General features: G+C 38.7%; 1 pseudogene, 1 gene segment (V, D, J or C) and 1 further gene; all 3 read left to right on the forward strand.

Moving 5' to 3' along the window:
• The window catches only part of Tcrb (T cell receptor beta chain), a 667,076-nt gene that overhangs the window by 273,373 nt on the left and 375,085 nt on the right, over positions 1–18,618 (forward strand).
• Positions 10,469–10,940, forward strand: Trbv18 (T cell receptor beta variable 18; annotated as a pseudogene). Its single transcript is given in 2 exon segments — positions 10,469–10,520; positions 10,647–10,940. Coding segments are annotated over 2 exon segments (346 nt in total).
• On the forward strand, positions 13,921–14,380 carry Trbv19 (T cell receptor beta, variable 19). The segment is given in 2 exon segments: positions 13,921–13,969; positions 14,078–14,380. Coding segments are annotated over 2 exon segments (352 nt in total).

An 18,618-nucleotide genomic window follows, 5' to 3' on the forward strand; every position in this document is an offset into this window, starting at 1 on the left:
GTCTAGTTGGCCATCATTGGGAGGATGCCCCAGAACAGGGGAATGCCAGGGCCAGGAAGTGGGAGTGGGTGGGTTGGGGAGCAGGGCTGGGGGAGGGTATAGGGGACTTTCAGGATAGCATTTGAAATGTAAATGAAGAAAACATCTAATAAATATTGTTTTTTAAAAAAGAAAAACAGAAAATATAAAGGAATAGGGTAATCTTAAAACACTAATTTCTTGGTCACCTCTGCTGTTGACAATAGAGGTGCAGATCAGGAGGGGTCCAGGGTCCTGTCCTGTCCTGCCCTGCCCTGCCCTGTGGGTCTAAAGATGGTCGTCAATGTCAGAAATCTTGGTTCTCCCTTTTATAGAGAGACCAACTCCTGAAGACACATTATCTTGGCCCTGATCCTGCGATGGTCATGACCATGTTCTTATGTTCTGGGACCTTTGTTTTCCAGGACATAGTGCATCGTGATCAAGATGGAACATCCTCACCTTGAAGCTCCCACATATTGAACTCACCACCCAGCTGTGCCAGCAATTTCTGCTCCTATCATACACAAGGTACCAGATCACACAACCTTAGGCTACTGCTCATGGGCACAAAATTAAATATTATGTTGTTGTGTAATCCTTTAAGTGACATTAATAGTCTGTCCTTGTTCAAACAGAATTCAAATATGATTTAAAGATGATGGTCAACTGCCAAGGTTACATTAAAAAAAAAGGTAGACAAAGTGCCTTTATTTCTAGTTATAGTACTATAATAGCCTTTACAGCCTCCTCTAAATTGAGCCTGTGTGTCCTGTCCTGTCCTGTCCTGTCCTGTCCTGTCCTGTCCTGTCCTGTCCTGTCCTGTCCTGTCCTGTCCTGTCCTGTCCTGCCCTGCCCTGCCCTGCCCTGCCCTGCCCTGTCCTGTCCTGTCCTGTCCTGTCCTGTCCTGTCCTGTCCTGTCCTGTCTTGTCCTGTCCTGTCAGACTGGAGATTTAGATCCATAGGTTCATATCCCTACAGAATGGGGTCAGGCCATAAACTCAAACAGGAGAGAACAGAGGGAGGAATCATGGAGGAAAGCTGCTTACTGACTTGTTTCTAGGATCAAGTTCGCTATTTTTAAAATACTTCCCTGGATCCCTGCTCAGGGGTGATACCATGTAGCACCTATAGTTAACCTGTAAGCCCCACTAACCCAAGCACCAAGGACTTTCTGGAACGCTGGGAGTTATAGTTCTTGGAAAATAATAATGCCTCATGAGAAAATACAGTGATGTTTGCATTTTTCTTTAAATAACCCCTGCAAAATATGTCTTGTGGCCACTCAACTGGGAATTCCAGGGAATAGACCTGACAAAAGGGCATCCTGGTCAGTATTTATTTAGAAGCTTATTTCAAAATGGCTCAAAATTGTGAAACTTGTTTTTTTCTGGTGGATCACAGGATTAACAAATACCACAATGGGTTTGGCTCTTCCACAACAACAAACAATCAAAAAAGGCCACACAAAAATGCCTAAAGCCCAAGCTAATGGAGGCTTTTTCCTCAAAGTTCCTCAACTGAATAGAAATGGACTCTAGTTTGTATTTTTAAGTTGACAAAAATTATCCAGCAAAATAAACATACAAATATCAAATATTTATTGTTAGTAAATTACAAATTTATTTGTAAACAATATTTGACATACATATATTTTTATCATCTAATAACCACTGAAGAAAAGTTTATAGTGATAAGAAAATAAATTTGTGTATTTTTGCAAAAAGAATTAAATATCTGTTGGATATTTCATACCACAGGATAGCATGTTCAATGTTTTGCAAACTACATTGATATTTTTATTATGTAATAATGCTGAGAATAAAGATTTACATAGTATAAAGTACAAAGTGGCCAAAATTTAATGCCGCTTCATAAATTGTTGTGCATTGTATTCTAATTCTAAATCTAAGTGTATTTAGTCATTTCTTTTAAGAACCTCCAGTCATCAACTCAAACATCACATTTTAAAACTGAGAATTCCCTAAGAATTGTAGTCAAAATGTATTTAATACTACCTTGCTTTGATGACATGCAGTGAAGTCATCAAAGGCTCTATTGCCTGGTGCTATGTCTCAGATTCATCATATGCTTTATTTTTTAAAAAATGTTAGCTGAACCTTCAGAAACATTGTAATGTTGCCAATTTCTGGTGTGATTTCTCCCATGCTGTTACTTCATGTGTATTTGCAGCTCATAGCTAAAGAAATTATGTCCTAGAAGAACATGTGATACAATATAAGGGGTAGAAATTTGGTGTAAGAAGGGTCAACTAGTCAGTGACATCAGAATATAAAAAGTACAATGCTAGATAATTCTCTCATTGTCTTCTGCCTAGCTTTCTCCCATATCAAAAAAGGACCTGTATGTGTCCCCATTTTCCTAAATGAAGTACAGGGAGAGTCAGTAAGATGCACAGTAAGCTGATTGCTTGTCAGACTTTTGAAATAATGTTTTCATTGGATTCAATTCACTGTTGTTATCATCATGTTCAATTAAAAGTGACAAAGGCGTTAGAATAAGCAGATAGAAAAATAACTAGGGATGCAGACAGTCAACAGATGACTATTAGAAAAGTAGGAAGCCAGATGGCATAGACATTTCTAGGAAAATAAAAAAGAAGCAAGTTCTCTGGAGGAAGATAAGGCCCAAGTACTTTTCCTAGTTTAGGGCACAGCTCCAAGCATTGATGCTTCTTCCTGTCTGGTGAACTTGTGAATAGTTTTGGAAAACTCTGCTATCATCATCTTTATCATTATCTCAACTGGATTAAGAAACATTTGCATGATTAAGAAATATCAAGGTGTGACGGTAGTGTTTCCATGTATATAAGGACCATGGATGGATTCAAAATCTGAATAGAATTTGGGGAGAGGTGGGTTGTGAAATATGGGTCTGTTGGGAGCCATATCTTTGGGGACTGATTCTGACTGTGGCCACTCTCTTATGACTCTCTTCTGATTCCTGTCCATCTGAATGTGAAGTGCTCCTCTATCTGATTTCTGGATGTTGAGATTTTATGTTGCTCTTGTCCTGGGCTGGCTATTTAGTAACTTTGAGCTAAATAAACAACTCTTCCCTTACATTGTTTACAACAGATAACTTGGTCAGAGTTATGCAGAAGTAACTAATGCACATTGCTTTAGGAAGTCAGAAATCTTGACCAGTGAGAAGGCTGGCATGGGATTGAATAGCTATCAGTGTAACAGTTTTTAAATAGCTTTTATTTCCTGTTTCTTTTTGTCTTTTTATTCTATTTTATTTTGTTTTTTTTCTTTTGTTAAAAATAATTTTTTTCATCCAATATATTCTGATCACAGTTTTCTTTCTTCCTATGCCTCTTAGGCTTTCCCCACCTCTCCTCCCATTTGGACCTAGATCTCTCTCTTGTTAGAAAGCAAACAGGTTAGTTCATATTGTCTCTAGCTGCATATGTGGCAGAGGATGGCCTAGTCAGCCATCAATGGGAGGAGAGGCCCTTGGTCTTGCGAAGATCATGACCCAGTACAGGAGAATGCCAGAGCCAGGAAGTGGGAGTGGGTGGGTTGGGGAGCAGGGGCAGGGGAGAAAGTATAGGGGATTTTCAGAGAGGAAACTAGGAAAGGGGATAGCATTTGAAATGTAAATGAAGAAAACATTTAATTAAAAAAAAAAAGAAAAAAGACAACAAACAGGTCTTAGAACGAGCCATTGGAATTCTGTTTAGGAATTTCCCCCTGTGCCAATATGAGTTCAAGTCTCTTTTCCATTTTTTTTCTTCTATTAGATTCAGTGTATCTAGTTTTATATTGAGGTCCTTGATCCACTTGGACTGGAGCTTTGAGCAAACTGACAAATATAGGTCTAATTTCATTTTTCTACAGACAGACATCTGGTTAGACCAGCACCATTTATTGAAGATGCTTTCTTTATTCCATTGTCTATTTTTGGCTTCTATGTCAAAGCTCAATTGTCTGTAAGTGTGTGGTTTTATTATCTCAGTCTTCAATTCTATTTCATTAATCAATGTGTCTGTCTCTGTACCAAAACCAAGCAGGTTTTTATCACTTTTGCTCTGTAGTAAAGCTTGAGGTCAGGGATGGTGATTCCCCCAGCCATTCTTTTATTGTTAAGAATAGTTTTCGCTATTCTGGCTGGTTTTTTTTTTTTTTTTTTTTTTTTTTTTTTTTTTTTTTGCCTTTCCAGAAAAATTTGAGAATTGCTCTTTCCATGTCTTTGAAGAATTGTGTTGGGATTTTGATGGGGATTGCATTGAATCTGTAGGATGTTTGTTGGGTGGCAATTTTTACTATATTAATTCTAATAATCCATGAGCACAGGAGATCTCTCCATTTTCTGAGATCTTTGATTTCTTTCTTGTGAGGCTTGAAGTTATTGTCATACAGGTCTTTCACTTGCTCAGTTAGAGTTACCCCAAGATATTTTATATTATTTGTGGCTATTGTGAAGGGAGTTGTTTCCTTAATTTCTTTCTCAGCCTGTTTATCATTTGTATAAAGGAAGCCTACTGATTTATTTGAGTTAATTTTCTATCCAATCACTTTGCTGAAGTTCAAGGGGAGGTCCCAAACCTGACACTATTACTGAGACTATGGAGCACTCACAAAAAGGGACCTATCATGACTGCCCTCCGAAAGACTCAACAAGCATCTGAGAGAGTCAAATGCAGATATTTATACCCAACCAATGGACAGAAGCTGCTGACCCCTATGGAGGAATTAGGGAAAAGCTGGAAGAAGCTGAGGAGGAGGGCAACCCTGTAGGAGGACCAGCAGTCTTAATTGACCTGGATCTCCGAGATCTCTCAAACACTGGACCACCAACCAGGCAGCATACACCAACTGGTATGAGGCCCCCAACACATATACAACAGAGGACCATTGGGCCTGGGTTCAGTTGAAGAAGATGCAACCAACCCTCGAGAGACTGGAGGCCCCAGGGAATGGGGAGGTCTGGTTGGGTGGGGGTTGGAGACATCCTTGTGGGGACAGGAGGTAAGGAGGCAGTATGGGATGTGGGACAGTCAGAGGGTGGGTGGGTGGGTAAATAAAATCTGGAGTGTAATAAAAATAAATAAATAAATAAATAAATAAATAACAAAACAAAGAAAGCAAACAGGTAACTAAATAATAATAATACAATAAGAAAAAGTAGTTAAAACAAAACATATTAGAATATGAGAAAGCCACAAAACAAAGAAAAGGCATAAGAAATGCATAATACATATGAGTACAGAGACACAAATATTTGCATATACAATCTCATAAAAATAAAAAACTGGAAGACAGAATATATACACAAAAACTTGCAAGGTAAAATTTTTAAAAAGAAAAAAATAGCACCTCTGACAAAAAATAATGTCCTGATTTCACATTATTTTTTTTAATTTTTTATTAGATATTTTCTTCATTTACATTTCCAATACTATCCCAAAAGTCCCCCAGACCTTCCCCCCAACACTCCCCTACCCACCCACTCCCACTTCTTGGCCCTGGCGTTCCTCTGTATTGAGGCATATAAAGTTTGCAAGACCAATGGGCCTCTCTTTCCACTGATGGCCGACTAGGCTATCTTCTGATACAGATACATAGCAGCTAGAGACACGAGCTCCGGGGGATTCTGGTTAGTTCATATTGTTGTTCCACCTATAGGGTGACAGATCCCTTTAGCTCCTTGAGTACTTTTTCTAGCTCCTCCATTGGGGGCCCTGTGATCTATCCAATAGCTGACTGTGAGCATCCACTTCTGTGTTTGCTAGGCCCCAGCATAGCCTCACAAGAGACAGCTATATCTGGGTCCTTTCAGCAAAATCTTGCTAGTATATGCAATGGTGTCAGCGTTTGGAGGCTGATTATGGGATGGATTCCCGGGTATGGCAGTCTCTAGATGGTTTATCCTTTCATCTCAGCTCCAAACTTTGTCTCAGCAATTCCTTCCATGGGTTTTTGTTCTCAATTCTAAGAAGGGGCTAAGTGTCCACACTTTGGTCTTCATTCTTCTTGAGTTTCATGTGGTTTGCAAATTGTATCTTGTACCTTGTGTATTCTAAGCTTCTGGGCTAATATCCACTTATCAGTGAGTACATATCATTTGAGTTCTTTTGTGATTGGGTTATCTCACTCAGGATGATGCCCTTCAGGTCCATCCATTTACCTAGGAATTTCATAAATTCATTCTTTTTAATAGCTGTGTAGTACTCCACTCTGGAAACCAGTCTGGTGGTTCCTAAAAAAATTGGACATAGTACTACCGGAGGATCCCACAATACCTCTCCTGGGCATATATCCAGAAGATGTTCCAACCGGTAAGAAGGACACATGCTCCACTATGTTCATAGCAGCCTTATTTATAATAGCCAGAAGCTGTAAAGAACGCAGATGCCCCTCAATAGAGGAATGGATACAGATAATGTGGTACATTTACACTGACTTCACATTATTAGACAAAGAGCCCCCACAGATGCCATTGAGCTAATTTTATGTTGGTTATCTATGGCTGGGTATAGGGCTTGCCCTTATGAGAGGTTTGCGTTTTCCTTTAGAGAAAACAATGTTTTCCTTGCAAGTGGTTATCCTTTGGCTACTACTTCCGGGTTACTTCCGGGTTAGGGATGAGGTGTGCACCCTCTTCTCTTTTCAGGTTGAGGATCCCATGTGGTACAAGGCCGTGCATGCCTTGTATATGCTGCTAGCTCATTCTCTGTGAGTTTACAAGTTTGCCAACCCTGTTGTTTCTAGTGTTTGAGTGCAGGAGATGCAGTAGTGATTTCTCTGACCTCTTTCTCAGTTTTGGTAATAGGTGGAGAGCCTACTGATCAAGTTCTTTTTTTTAATTTTAATATTTTTTTATTATGTATTTTCCTCAATTACATTTCCAATGCTATACCAAAAGTTCCCTACTCACCCATTCCCATTTTTTAAGCCCTGGCGTTCCCCTGTACTGGGGCATATAAAGTTTGTGTGTCCGATGGGCCTCTCTTTCCAGTGATGGCCGACTAGGCCATCTTTTGATACATATGCAGCTAGAGTCAAGAGCTCCGGGGTACTGGTTAGTTCATAATGTTGTTCCACCTATAGGGTTGCAGATCCCTTTAGCTCCTTGGGTACTTTCTCTAGCTCCTCCATTGGGAGCCCTGTGATCCATCCACTAGCTGACTGTGAGCATCCACTTCTGTGTTTGGTAAGCCCCGGCATAGTCTCACAAGAGACAGCTATATCTGGGTCCTTTCAGCAAAATCTTGCTAGTGTATGCAATGGTGTCAGTGCATAATCAGTTTGGAAGCTGATTATGGGGTGGATCCCTGGATATGGCAGTCTCTAGATGGTCCATCCTTTCGTCACAACTCCTAACTTTGTCTCTGTAACTCCTTCCATGGGTGTTTTGTTCCCAATTCTAAGAAGGGGCACAGTGTCCACATTTCTACATTAGCAAATTCCTCGGTGCTCCAGACCAGCCCTTTGAAATTTGAGCAAGGGAGCTGCAGAGAGACAGATGTGAGCTCTATGTCAAGCACTGTGTTTCTGAGAAACTAAGAGAGAACTAGACTCTCCATGCTCTTTTGCTCCTGTTCTGGCATCTAGGTTGTCTTGTTTTACTCCAGGTCTCTAGCTCTCAGTGCTTCCCTGGCAGCTTCATTAGTATACACCCTGTTTTGACCACATTCCAGGTCCTGCCTCTTGGCCCTTCAGTCATCCAGAGATGATTATGTTTAGTAAAATTCACAGATTTGGACAGACTAAGAGCCTAAGGAATATTTCATATTCTAGTACTTGTGTCTAGGGATGGACAGGGTTGTTCTTCTTGCAGCAGAGTGAATTGTTAAGTCATTCCTAATAAATCTATTCTTACTTTTCCTGTTACTGTAATGAGAGGGAGAGAGAGAGAGAGAGACAGAGACAGAGACAGACAGAGACACAGACAGATTAAGAGAGAAGGCAGGTTTATTTTGGCTTACATTTCAAGGCCATTATGGTTGTGAATTCTTGGTGTCAGGAGCTTGAAGCTTCTGGTCATATTGCATCCACCATCAGAAGCAGAACCAGATAAATGCTGATTGCAATAGGAGCCTGTATTGATGCCAAGTCATGAAGTCAGGCAGCAGAATGCGGAGGTGTCAGTCTCTGAGTTTTAGGGAAGATCAGTGGCCCTAGACCTAACACATCTCAGGAACTCATAAAACGATAAGCAATCCAGTAATTCTCAGAGAAGAATAATGACAAGGCCAAAAAGAAAATTAATGATTAATGCTTTCTTAGTAAAAGCTACTTAGACTTCTCATGGAAGATAATTTCATCTTAGCTAAGGAAAATCTCTCTTGAAGAGTTATTGAAGAGAATTTAGAAGAGAGAAATAAAAATGGCCCTAAGATTCTAAGAATAAGGTACATCCATACATTTTCTGAAGATCAAAGTTTTCCTTTTTTCATGGTTAGAGTTATCACCAGTTGCTAGAACATGTGCACACATGTACACACACACACACACACACACAACACGATCAGACATCAACATAAAGAGATATACAGGCCTACATTAACCTTTCTTTCTACCCTCACATATGTCTTTCCCAGCAGATGGCAGTATTAGATTCACAAAGCAATCTTTTCAGTACAATTCATTTTATTTTAACTTTATTTAAATTAAATTTTGTTGTATAAACTGAAGAGAATGCATTGAGATAGTGAAATGGTTAATAGAAGCAAAACTACTTACCTGTCACTTCACAGTTATTTTATTTTTGTGAAAATGACAGCTAAAGGTTTATTAAGTAAGAATTTTATATTGTGATGCGATATTAACTGCAGTACTAAGGACTCTAGGCTCACTCATCATAGAAACCTGCCACTTTATGTTTGAAGTATGTTTTCCCACTATTCGGCAACATTGATTTTAAATTGACATTATCTTTCTAAATATAAGTAAGATCATGCACTATATTTTTTAAAGATGTCTGGCTAATCTCCCTTGGTATAATATCCTCCACCATAAATTGTTTTGAGGCAATTTTCAGGATGTCCTTTTAAGGGCAGATAGCTACCTGCTATTGTATATATTTACCACAGTTCCTTTTCTATTTGCACATCCATGGACCCTTAAGTTATTGTCTATCCTACCTATTGTGATTAATAGAATGATTAGATCAGGTATTTTTATGAGATACTCAGCTTAACTTTTTCATATACTTGTCCAGGTGTGTCTATTGGTAGTCACATTTTTAATTTCTTTGGGAATATCCATATAAGGTTTTGCATAGTGGCTACATCAGTCTGCATTCCATAGACAGAAGAGAAGGCTTTCCTTGCCCACACCTTCACTAAGCAACACTTGTCATGTCTTGTTGGTTGATAATAGTTTTCCTAATGGATATGAGGTAATATCTCATAATAGGTTTGACTTACATTTCTCTGATCGTGAGTCATCTGAGACACCTTTAATTGTCTGTAGGTGAGGGCTCTCTAGTTCGAGAATTTTGCCACCAGAAAAAAAATCTCACTCCTTCGGGTGCCTAGGGTGAAGAGAGGATCTGTGCTTTCTCTAGGAGATGGAGGATTAGGATTTGAAAGTTGGACCAGACAAATTTCAAGAGCAAAGACTAGCATCCTTGATGTCAGTGTCTCCAAGGCCTAGGGATTCCATCCAGGTGAAATGATGACTTAAAAATAAAATCTTCTTTTTACAGTACCTGGAAAAGAAAGTAAATATTAGAATCATTTTAATTCACAAAAGAAAGGTCTTTCAAACCCAGACATGTACCCATAATTACAGAGAATAATCTAAATTAGATGTGTATGTGAATAACAAACTGTAAAATAAGTTTTCTTCAAAACTATTGCAGCCATTACTGATCTGAGGTGGGAGGGAAGGAGAGAGTGAAACCCTTTTTTGCTCCCACAGATGTTTGTTTTCACCTTCTTGTCTCTTAGCATGTGCATCTAGATGTGACTGCTGGAAAATCTGTCTCACAGCAGTCAAAAATGAAAACCTGCTTTGAGATGATGAAATAAATTTAACCAAAAGCATGTTTAAGCATTTCAATGTTTAATAAAAATAATCTAAAAAGGAAAGCAACCTGAACTGTCCCTCTACCACAAATATGTTGAGCCACATTGTATGTAATTAAGAATAAAATATTCATCATTTAAATTGAAATACAAGATTAGTTTTATATTAACACTATTCACAGAGCAGTGGACACCTCACAGCAAACTCACCTCACAGAAAGTAGCTATGAGCTCTAGCTCTCTGACCTGTGGCTGAAAATGCCCTGCCAAGCTTTGTCTACATCTCACTCTTATGTTCAGGTCTACAGTGACACTAGACTTCTCACCCATGTTACCATTTGTCTCCTTGGAGTAAATATATTCTAAACCAAAGAATCAATATCACTGGGTTCTGTAACACTGCCTATATCTTGTCTTAAAAAAGTATAACCTGGACCTATAAGATATTCAATGATTTTCTGGTCTATACTAATTTCACTGTGGAGTAAAAAGCAAAGTTCTTGTGAGTATTGAGGGAAATATAAGGGACTCAAAGGTATTTGAACTCACATTAAACTTCAATTACTTGTCTACTTCATTTGAAGACACACATTACAGCTCTGTTCTGTGAACTCTCTTCTTTTTCAATGTCTCAGGAATGCTGGTGTCACCACGAACCTAAGATACATGGTGAGGAAGAGATGATAGGATGTGACCCTTCGAAGTGAAAGAACACAGTCATGTTATATGGTATAGTCATGGTTATATGGTATAAGAGAAAGATGTGAAATTTGTGACTTCTGTTCAGAAAGAGTATTAGAGAGGCCAGGAATGCTGGAGAAATCGTTCTTGGATAAATTTCCCCAAGAGGAACCCAACATCCTAAAGTGGGGCCAGCAGATCTGGAAGATGCAGAGCTATACTTCTGTGCCAGCTCCTCCCTCACATCAATACTTCTAAATGTTTTCTCACCTTACAGCAGTACAGCTGAGGGAAACACCTCTGTGCTAACAGCATGCCGACCTGAACACACTCTGCATGTTGTGGATGAAAGTAGGGGATTATCACAGGACATGGAACATCCCAGCTCACCATGCTTACGGAGGAAAACTCCACAAATAAAGCATGAAGGCTTAAGATGGTAGCAATTGTTAAGATAAACCCGCATTGACCAACACAGCTCTCCTTTCTCCACACTGTATATGAAGTTAAATATCATATTTTACACATGTAATTTTATGCCATCCAAAGGAGAGTTAGTAAAGGAAAATAGTTTATTAATTTCATCACAAGGAAATTTGTTTCTACCAGTTAGGTTTCTTTCTCTAAAATAAGAGTAAATGAAAGAAAGGAAAACAAAGATTAACAGATGACAAGGACAGGATTGAAATCCAAGTATGTTGAGTAAAAGCTGTATGCTTTGGATTATAACATGCTGTCTGGTATTCCTTATTGCATAGTCCTTACTTTGTTCTTCAAGAAGTTCCCACACAGGCTTGGATAGAAGCCAGGATACATAACTTCTGCTACAAGATTAAAATGTCTAAAAGGTGGGGCAGATAAGTAACTCACTGGGTAGAGTGCTTACCTAGCATATATGAAATCCTAGATTGCATTCCCAGCTCTGTAAACCTGGTGGCGGCTCATGTGAGTAACCACAGTCTATAATCAGCACTTGAGAGGTAGAAATAGGAGAGTTAGAAGTTCTAGGTCATCTTTAGCCACATAATGAGTTTAATCCCAACCTTGGCTACATGAGACCTTGTCTCAAAAATAAAATAAACCACAAAACTGGAGTATCCGAGAGATGTCGGAAGTTGAACTGTATATAACCTAGAATACAAGGGAATGCTCCAGCCACAGATATTGATCATTGAAGTGTGACACCTTCACTTTTTCAGTGAATTTGTGTTTCTTTGATGGTTTGTTTGTTTCGTTCATTTGTCCATTACATTTGTTTGTTTCATTTGTCCACTATTGGGTACCAGGAATTTTTTCCAGTCTGCTTGTATAAAACAATTTGTGAAACTCAAAAGACAGACAAATGCAGAGTTATTTCAGGTGGCTGGACCTGTGACAAGTCCAGCATCTCCAGCCAGGAAGATAAATTATGGTGTTGCTCTGCATGTTTATAAATCCTGATTTTCTCAAAAAACAAAAAACAAAAAAAAACTTCACGTGGTTCTGGTTTTGTCTCATCCATCTCAAAAAGAATGATGAAAGAAAGAAAGAGAGAGAGAGAGAGAGAGAGAGAGAGAGAAAGAAAGGGAAACAATGGATGAGTGGAAGAAGGAAGAAAAGAAAGGAAAGAAGGAAAGAAAGAGAGAGAAAAAGAGAAAGAAAGAGCGAGAGAGAGAGAGAGAGAGAGAGAGAGAGAGAGAGAGAGAAGAACAAAGCAGACAATCTTCCCATAACACAGAAGAGAGACAATGGTGGCAGGAGACAATACTTGAAGAACATACCCCTGATGACCCCAGAAGAACAGGTGTAGTGAAAGGGGAGGTAAAAGTCACCTCTTCATAGCACAAGGCATACGGTTTATTTATTTCATATTCTGATTTTATTTATTATTAGTATTGTGTGTTTATATATGATATATGTGTGCACACATGTCAGGTGGACACACCCATGAAGATCAAAGGACACTTGTGGGTGTTGGTTCACTTCTAGGAACTAGGCTTGAACTAAGGGAGTTAACTTACGCAGATCCTGTTTTTACTGGCTGAGTCATTGTGCCTGCCCAAGGCTTCTGACTTAAAAGGACACTTTTCAAAAAGTATTGCTTTTAAGCATTTGAAGCACATTTTGAACATCTCAAGTAGAATATTCCTCCTACTCTAGCCCTCATATTGAGCCAGCTGGGGCCCGTGGCAAGCTGCTCTCCTTGTCTCTCTTCTGACTTAAACTCAGGGTCAAAGCACCTAAAATAATGATGATTATTATTATAGCAACAACAATGATAATAAGAATATAATCCTCCATCCAAGGAAGCTAGAGTGTCCTTTGACAACCATTTAAGGAAAAAAGGAGGAAAATGGGGAAAACTCACACCTCACAAAACACAAGTTACAAAGACTCACAATAAACAATCAAACAACAAACAAAAGATTTCATACACAAAAGTTAGAAAGAGCTAGGTAAGAATACTTTTAAAGAGTATTTCAACAACACAACAGCAGGATTGGAGCCTATTAATAAAAGTTAAGAAGAAAAGCAGCAAAACCAAAAAAAAAAAAAGAAAGAAAGAAAGAAAGAAAAGAAAGAAAGAAAGAAAGAAGAAGTTGACTGAAGAGACTCAAGAAAGAAATGAAAGAAAAAAATCAAAATAAATAAATACATGTGAAAGAATGAACCAACACAAATGAAAATTTAGTAAAAAAACATTTGAGAAAGACAACAAAATGCATGCAGGACTGGAAAGGGCTTAAAGAGGTAAAACCAACCAAAGGGAAGAGGCTGAACGGTAGGCAAAAGGAAGCATGGAAATGAGATGGGTTCAGAACAGCACTGGTAGTCAGACAGGGCTGGCCCCTGGGCCCCACTGTCCCACAATTCCACCACAGATACTCTGCACACACCCTGGGAGAGCTGAAGGCTGTAAGCTAAGCCTGCAGCCATTTATAAACAAGGGTATATAATCTTCTTAACGGTAGTCAAAACCATGCAATCTCAAAGATGCAAACCAGAGGGCTGAACTGAGTAAGGACAGCCCCTCTTCTCAGAACTGGTGCAGATGCTTGGAGCCAGTGTCTGGCTCTCTGGTCTCCCTCTCCTTCTGCCACACCAGGAAGCTCCTTTTGAACATCTCAAGAGTCTTCCTACCATTCTAGTCATCATAGTTAGCCAGGTGGAGCCCCTGCATAGCGCGTCTCCTTGTTTCTCTTTTAACTAATGCCCAGAGCCAAAGAAAGTCCCTCCAAACTATGAACAAGTGGGTTTTCTGCTGGGTAACCCTTTGTCTCCTTACTGTAGGTAAGGCTCTGGGCTCTCTGGGTTCCTGTTGCCGAGTGCACATCTTAACCCCCCTGCCCTGGGTAGCAGTGCCAAACCCCTTCCAGACTGATTCTTTTTCTTTTCCAGAGACCACACATGGTGATGGTGGCATCATTACTCAGACACCCAAATTCCTGATTGGTCAGGAAGGGCAAAAACTGACCTTGAAATGTCAACAGAATTTCAATCATGATACAATGTACTGGTACCGACAGGATTCAGGGAAAGGATTGAGACTGATCTACTATTCAATAACTGAAAACGATCTTCAAAAAGGCGATCTATCTGAAGGCTATGATGCGTCTCGAGAGAAGAAGTCATCTTTTTCTCTCACTGTGACATCTGCCCAGAAGAACGAGATGGCCGTTTTTCTCTGTGCCAGCAGTATAGCACAGTGGAGCACAGCTACCCCCTCTCCATGCATAAATGTGTCCAAGTCCTGCTTTCCCCACCAGGTGGCTCTTAGGTCCTCCCCAACCCCTGTACTTTCAGTTCAGGCAGGACTTGAAACAAAGTAGCTACCGACTACTGTACTTTTTGTGGAATGGTGCAAAATTCAATCCATTCATTAAATTATCTTTTAAAATTGCATACATATTCATAATACATAAATATACATCTATTAAACATACATAAGAGAAGGAGTCAGAAAGAAAAGAGAAGACAGGTGTTGATTTTTAGTACATAAAGCTTTCCTTTTTTTAGTGAACACTAGGAAGAAAAAATTATACCTTCTCTTGGAAAACCAACAAAACTGCAGTGGGGGTTGGTTGGAGACAGAGAGAAAGAGACAGAGACAGAGACATAACGAGTCATATTATGTGTGCTTCAATTAACATAATTGGAGTGCAGGAACTCCTGTAGCTGGTTTGGTCTGAGAACGTCTAGAAGGGATTCATAAGACTTAAGGTCTGTGATTAAGAGAAAAGAAATTATGAACAAACAAGACAAGTGTGAAACAGGTAATAGGATGTATGAAAGAAGAGCGATGAGATCAAATCAGGAAGGAAGGTGGACAGGTCCACACTACTTCAGATGTTGTAAGAAAGGGGGGGGGCATTTAGAAGAATAAAGTGTGTTACTTAATAATACATACATATACAAGTGGGGCCTTCATTTGGCTTCTGTGTAGGAGGAATATGTAAATCTATGTCTGGCTCTTATAAAAGTGATTTGTACTGAAGAGGAATTTCTGAGTCACTGCTGAGCAGACAGGTGGTAGACAAAACTATGCCAATGACCTTGATGTAAGTGTTCTTCCTTCATGTGTTACCATCTTATCATTGCATTAGAAAACTAATGTTAAAGTTTAGGATTATGTTTGTTTATAAATATTTATATGACCACATAGCTCTCTTTCTCAAAATATGTAACAGAGACTTCTGCTATCCACAGCATACAACTGTGATTGCTTATTGAAATGGGCTTTTAAAATGTTGAGTAGTAATGTCCAGGTTTCTGTGGTGTCTTTTAGTCTCAGAATTAGCTAATTCAGAGATTTGTAATATAGCCACAGCAGTTATATTAACTTGGGATTTCTGGAGTACCTTTCCAGCGTATACACCTTTGATTCTATACATCCCTTTTAGATTTTTTCTTCAATACTGGATTTACCTTTGAGTTTTCCTCCCAACTATAACTCAGGCAATCACACAAAGGAAAGTTTCAAGGATCTGGTATGTACTGTCTTAGGGTTTCTATTGCCATGAAGAGACATGATGACCATGACAACTTTTATAGAGAAAAGCACTTAATTGGGGCAGGTTTAATCCATTATAGTCATGGCGAGAAGCATTACAGCATGCAGGTAGACATGGTGCTGGAGAGGTAACAGAGTTCTACACCTGGATCAGCAGGTAGCAGGAATGGAGAGTGACATTGGGCCTGGCTTGAACATCTGAAACTTAAAAGTCTATAACTGGTATCACACTTCCTCCAACACAGCCACACCTACTCTTAACAAGGCCATACTTCCTAATAGTGTTACTTCCTATGAGCCTATGAGAGACCCTTTTTATTCAGACCACCACAGTTACCATTCTTGTTGCTCTAATATCATGCTACCAAGAAGCATCTTAAGGAAGAGAGATTGATTCCAGCTTAGAGGTTTGTATGGTGCAGTTCTGTGTAGGTGGAGAAGATATGACAGATGGAAAATATTGGTCTGTGGAAGTAGGGGTTATAGGACCACCTTTTCTTATGGCACCAAACAGCAAGTAGAGTGCTTGGATAAGAACTACAAACATATTGTCTTTGATGATTGCTCAAGCATCTTAACTTCTACTAGTTAGGCTTTACTCTCAAAGGTTTCATAATCTTCCCAAACAGAACTACAATGAGGCAATCAAGTGTTTAAACATATATGTCTACTGTAGGATACATTTGATATTTAACCTATAACATACCATTCTGGGCCTTAAAAGGCTAATATTTTTCCTATAATGCAAAATACATTAAGTGAAACTTCTGTAATCCACGTAATTCAAAATTTCAGCACCATCCAAATATCCAAAATCTAATGCATTCTAAGATTCTTAAGATTCAAGGCATTCTTTTACCCGTACCCCACTCTCAAACCAAACCAAAACAAGTTACACACACATCTGTTGAACAGTGGGATAGAATAAAGACTCCCATTCAGAAATTTGCTATACAGTGACACAGACTAAATACTCTCATTCACAAAAGAAGTGGAGGATAGCAAGAAAAGGACAGACCAGAGCAGTAACCAGAGATGTAATGGGCTTTGGAAGTCTAACATGAAAAGTAGTACTTTTATTCAAAATGCCCCTAAACTTGAAATATACAAGTAGCCATCAACAATGGAATGTATAAGTGGATTGAGTTATACTCAGTACATAAGGAGATTCATTTAAAAACCTGATATGATTGGAAACAAGATAGGTGATGTGGAAGAAAAGATTATAGACAAAGAAATTTGTTCTAATGATGTCTGAACCATGATTTCCTTTGGCTACTATCATCTGTTTGTCTTAGAATGGATAACAAAGACTTGGAACTCTAGACATTTTTTTATATCTTGATATATGTGGTGACTACTTGAATGTATAGATTTGGTTGAGCTTTGACTATTGTCTAAGAGCTATATGGTCTGTGATATGCATTGTATACCTCATAAGAAAGCTCAGAGGATCCCAAGGCTCAGGGACTATCTTTGAAAATGGGCAGAAAAGTTGTAAGATACAGAGTTTGTGGAGAACCGGACAGATACAGGGTCTTCTGGGCATGGGAGTACCCAGCACTCACAAACTCACAGCAGTCATGGTTGCTTAGGAGAGAGTTGTTCAAGATATTATTCAACATCTCAGCTTGGAGTGGGGAGGGATTAGCGGCCTCATAAGTGATGGTATGTCCTATGGTGGCCTCATCATGCTACAGTAATGACTTCATACCATATGTTTTGGTCAGTGCAAAATAAATTCAATGGATTATTAAGAAATAAAAGAAAAGAGGACAGAAAATTGGAAGTGGTGAGGGGTAGAAGTAGATCTTCTGTGAACATGGAAGAGTTAGGGGAAGCAGTAAAGGGTGGCTATGATCTAAATATATTGTATGGATTTATGAGATTCTCATTCTCAAAGAACTAATAAAAATGTGATTTTCAAAAGGAAAATATTTGATATAAGTGTGAGTGCTCAAAGGAGACTTTGGTCAGGTCACACCCTTAAAGGCTAGATATCACAATTATTTGAACATTTGTTATTACTTTGTAAGTTTCTATTAATACTATTTCATTAAATATAATGCTTATTTAGTAATTATTTACTATATTTAGCTTCACTGTCTTTATGATTTTTCAATAGTATTTCATGTACATAAAATGTAAAATTAATCTTAATTGGATTCTGTATGGTGTTTCAACACACACACACACACACACACACACACACACACACACACACACACTAGTGATGGTTTAATCGGATTAAACATACCTAGATCCTCAAACATTTATCATTGCTTACGGTGGAAACATTCAGAGCCTATTCTTGCAGCTTTTAAAAATATTCTCTACATTGGGCAGTAGGACACCAGAACTTCTCACTGGGGTCTAACTAAAACCTTCTTTTCTCAGCCTGTTGTAGCTAGGATCCTTTACCAAGGTTCTATGTGGTGAACCATTTAATTCTACATATGAGTGAGATGACAAAGTATTTACATTTTGTATATGTGGTTTATCTCTCACAGTAAAACTATCCCTGTTTCCACTGTACTGTTGCAGTGACAGAACACCATCTTGTGGATGAATAATATCCCATTTGAATAATTATTACTGTATAATTTTAGACTGCTTCCCTTTGTGGAGAATCTTGTGAATGATACCAGAGTAAATGTGTGTAAGTACAGATGTCTCTAACATACGTATTTCATTTCCTTTGGAGGACTTCTGGATCATATGCAATGCTATTTTTAAGTTTTGGAGGAAATTCCAAACTCTTTTGTAATGGCTCTATCAACTTATATCCCAAATAATCGAGTGCATCAAGGTTTGTTCTCCACACCTATCTCAGAATTTGTTAACATAAATATTGTAAAAAATTATTTTAAGTGTATGATTGTTTTGCCTGCACCTTATGTCTGTACACCATGTGCATGCAGTGCTTATG

This window comes from Mus musculus, chromosome 6 (genome assembly GCF_000001635.26).
Source record: "Mus musculus strain C57BL/6J chromosome 6, GRCm38.p6 C57BL/6J".
NCBI classification, from domain to species: domain Eukaryota; kingdom Metazoa; phylum Chordata; class Mammalia; order Rodentia; family Muridae; genus Mus; species Mus musculus.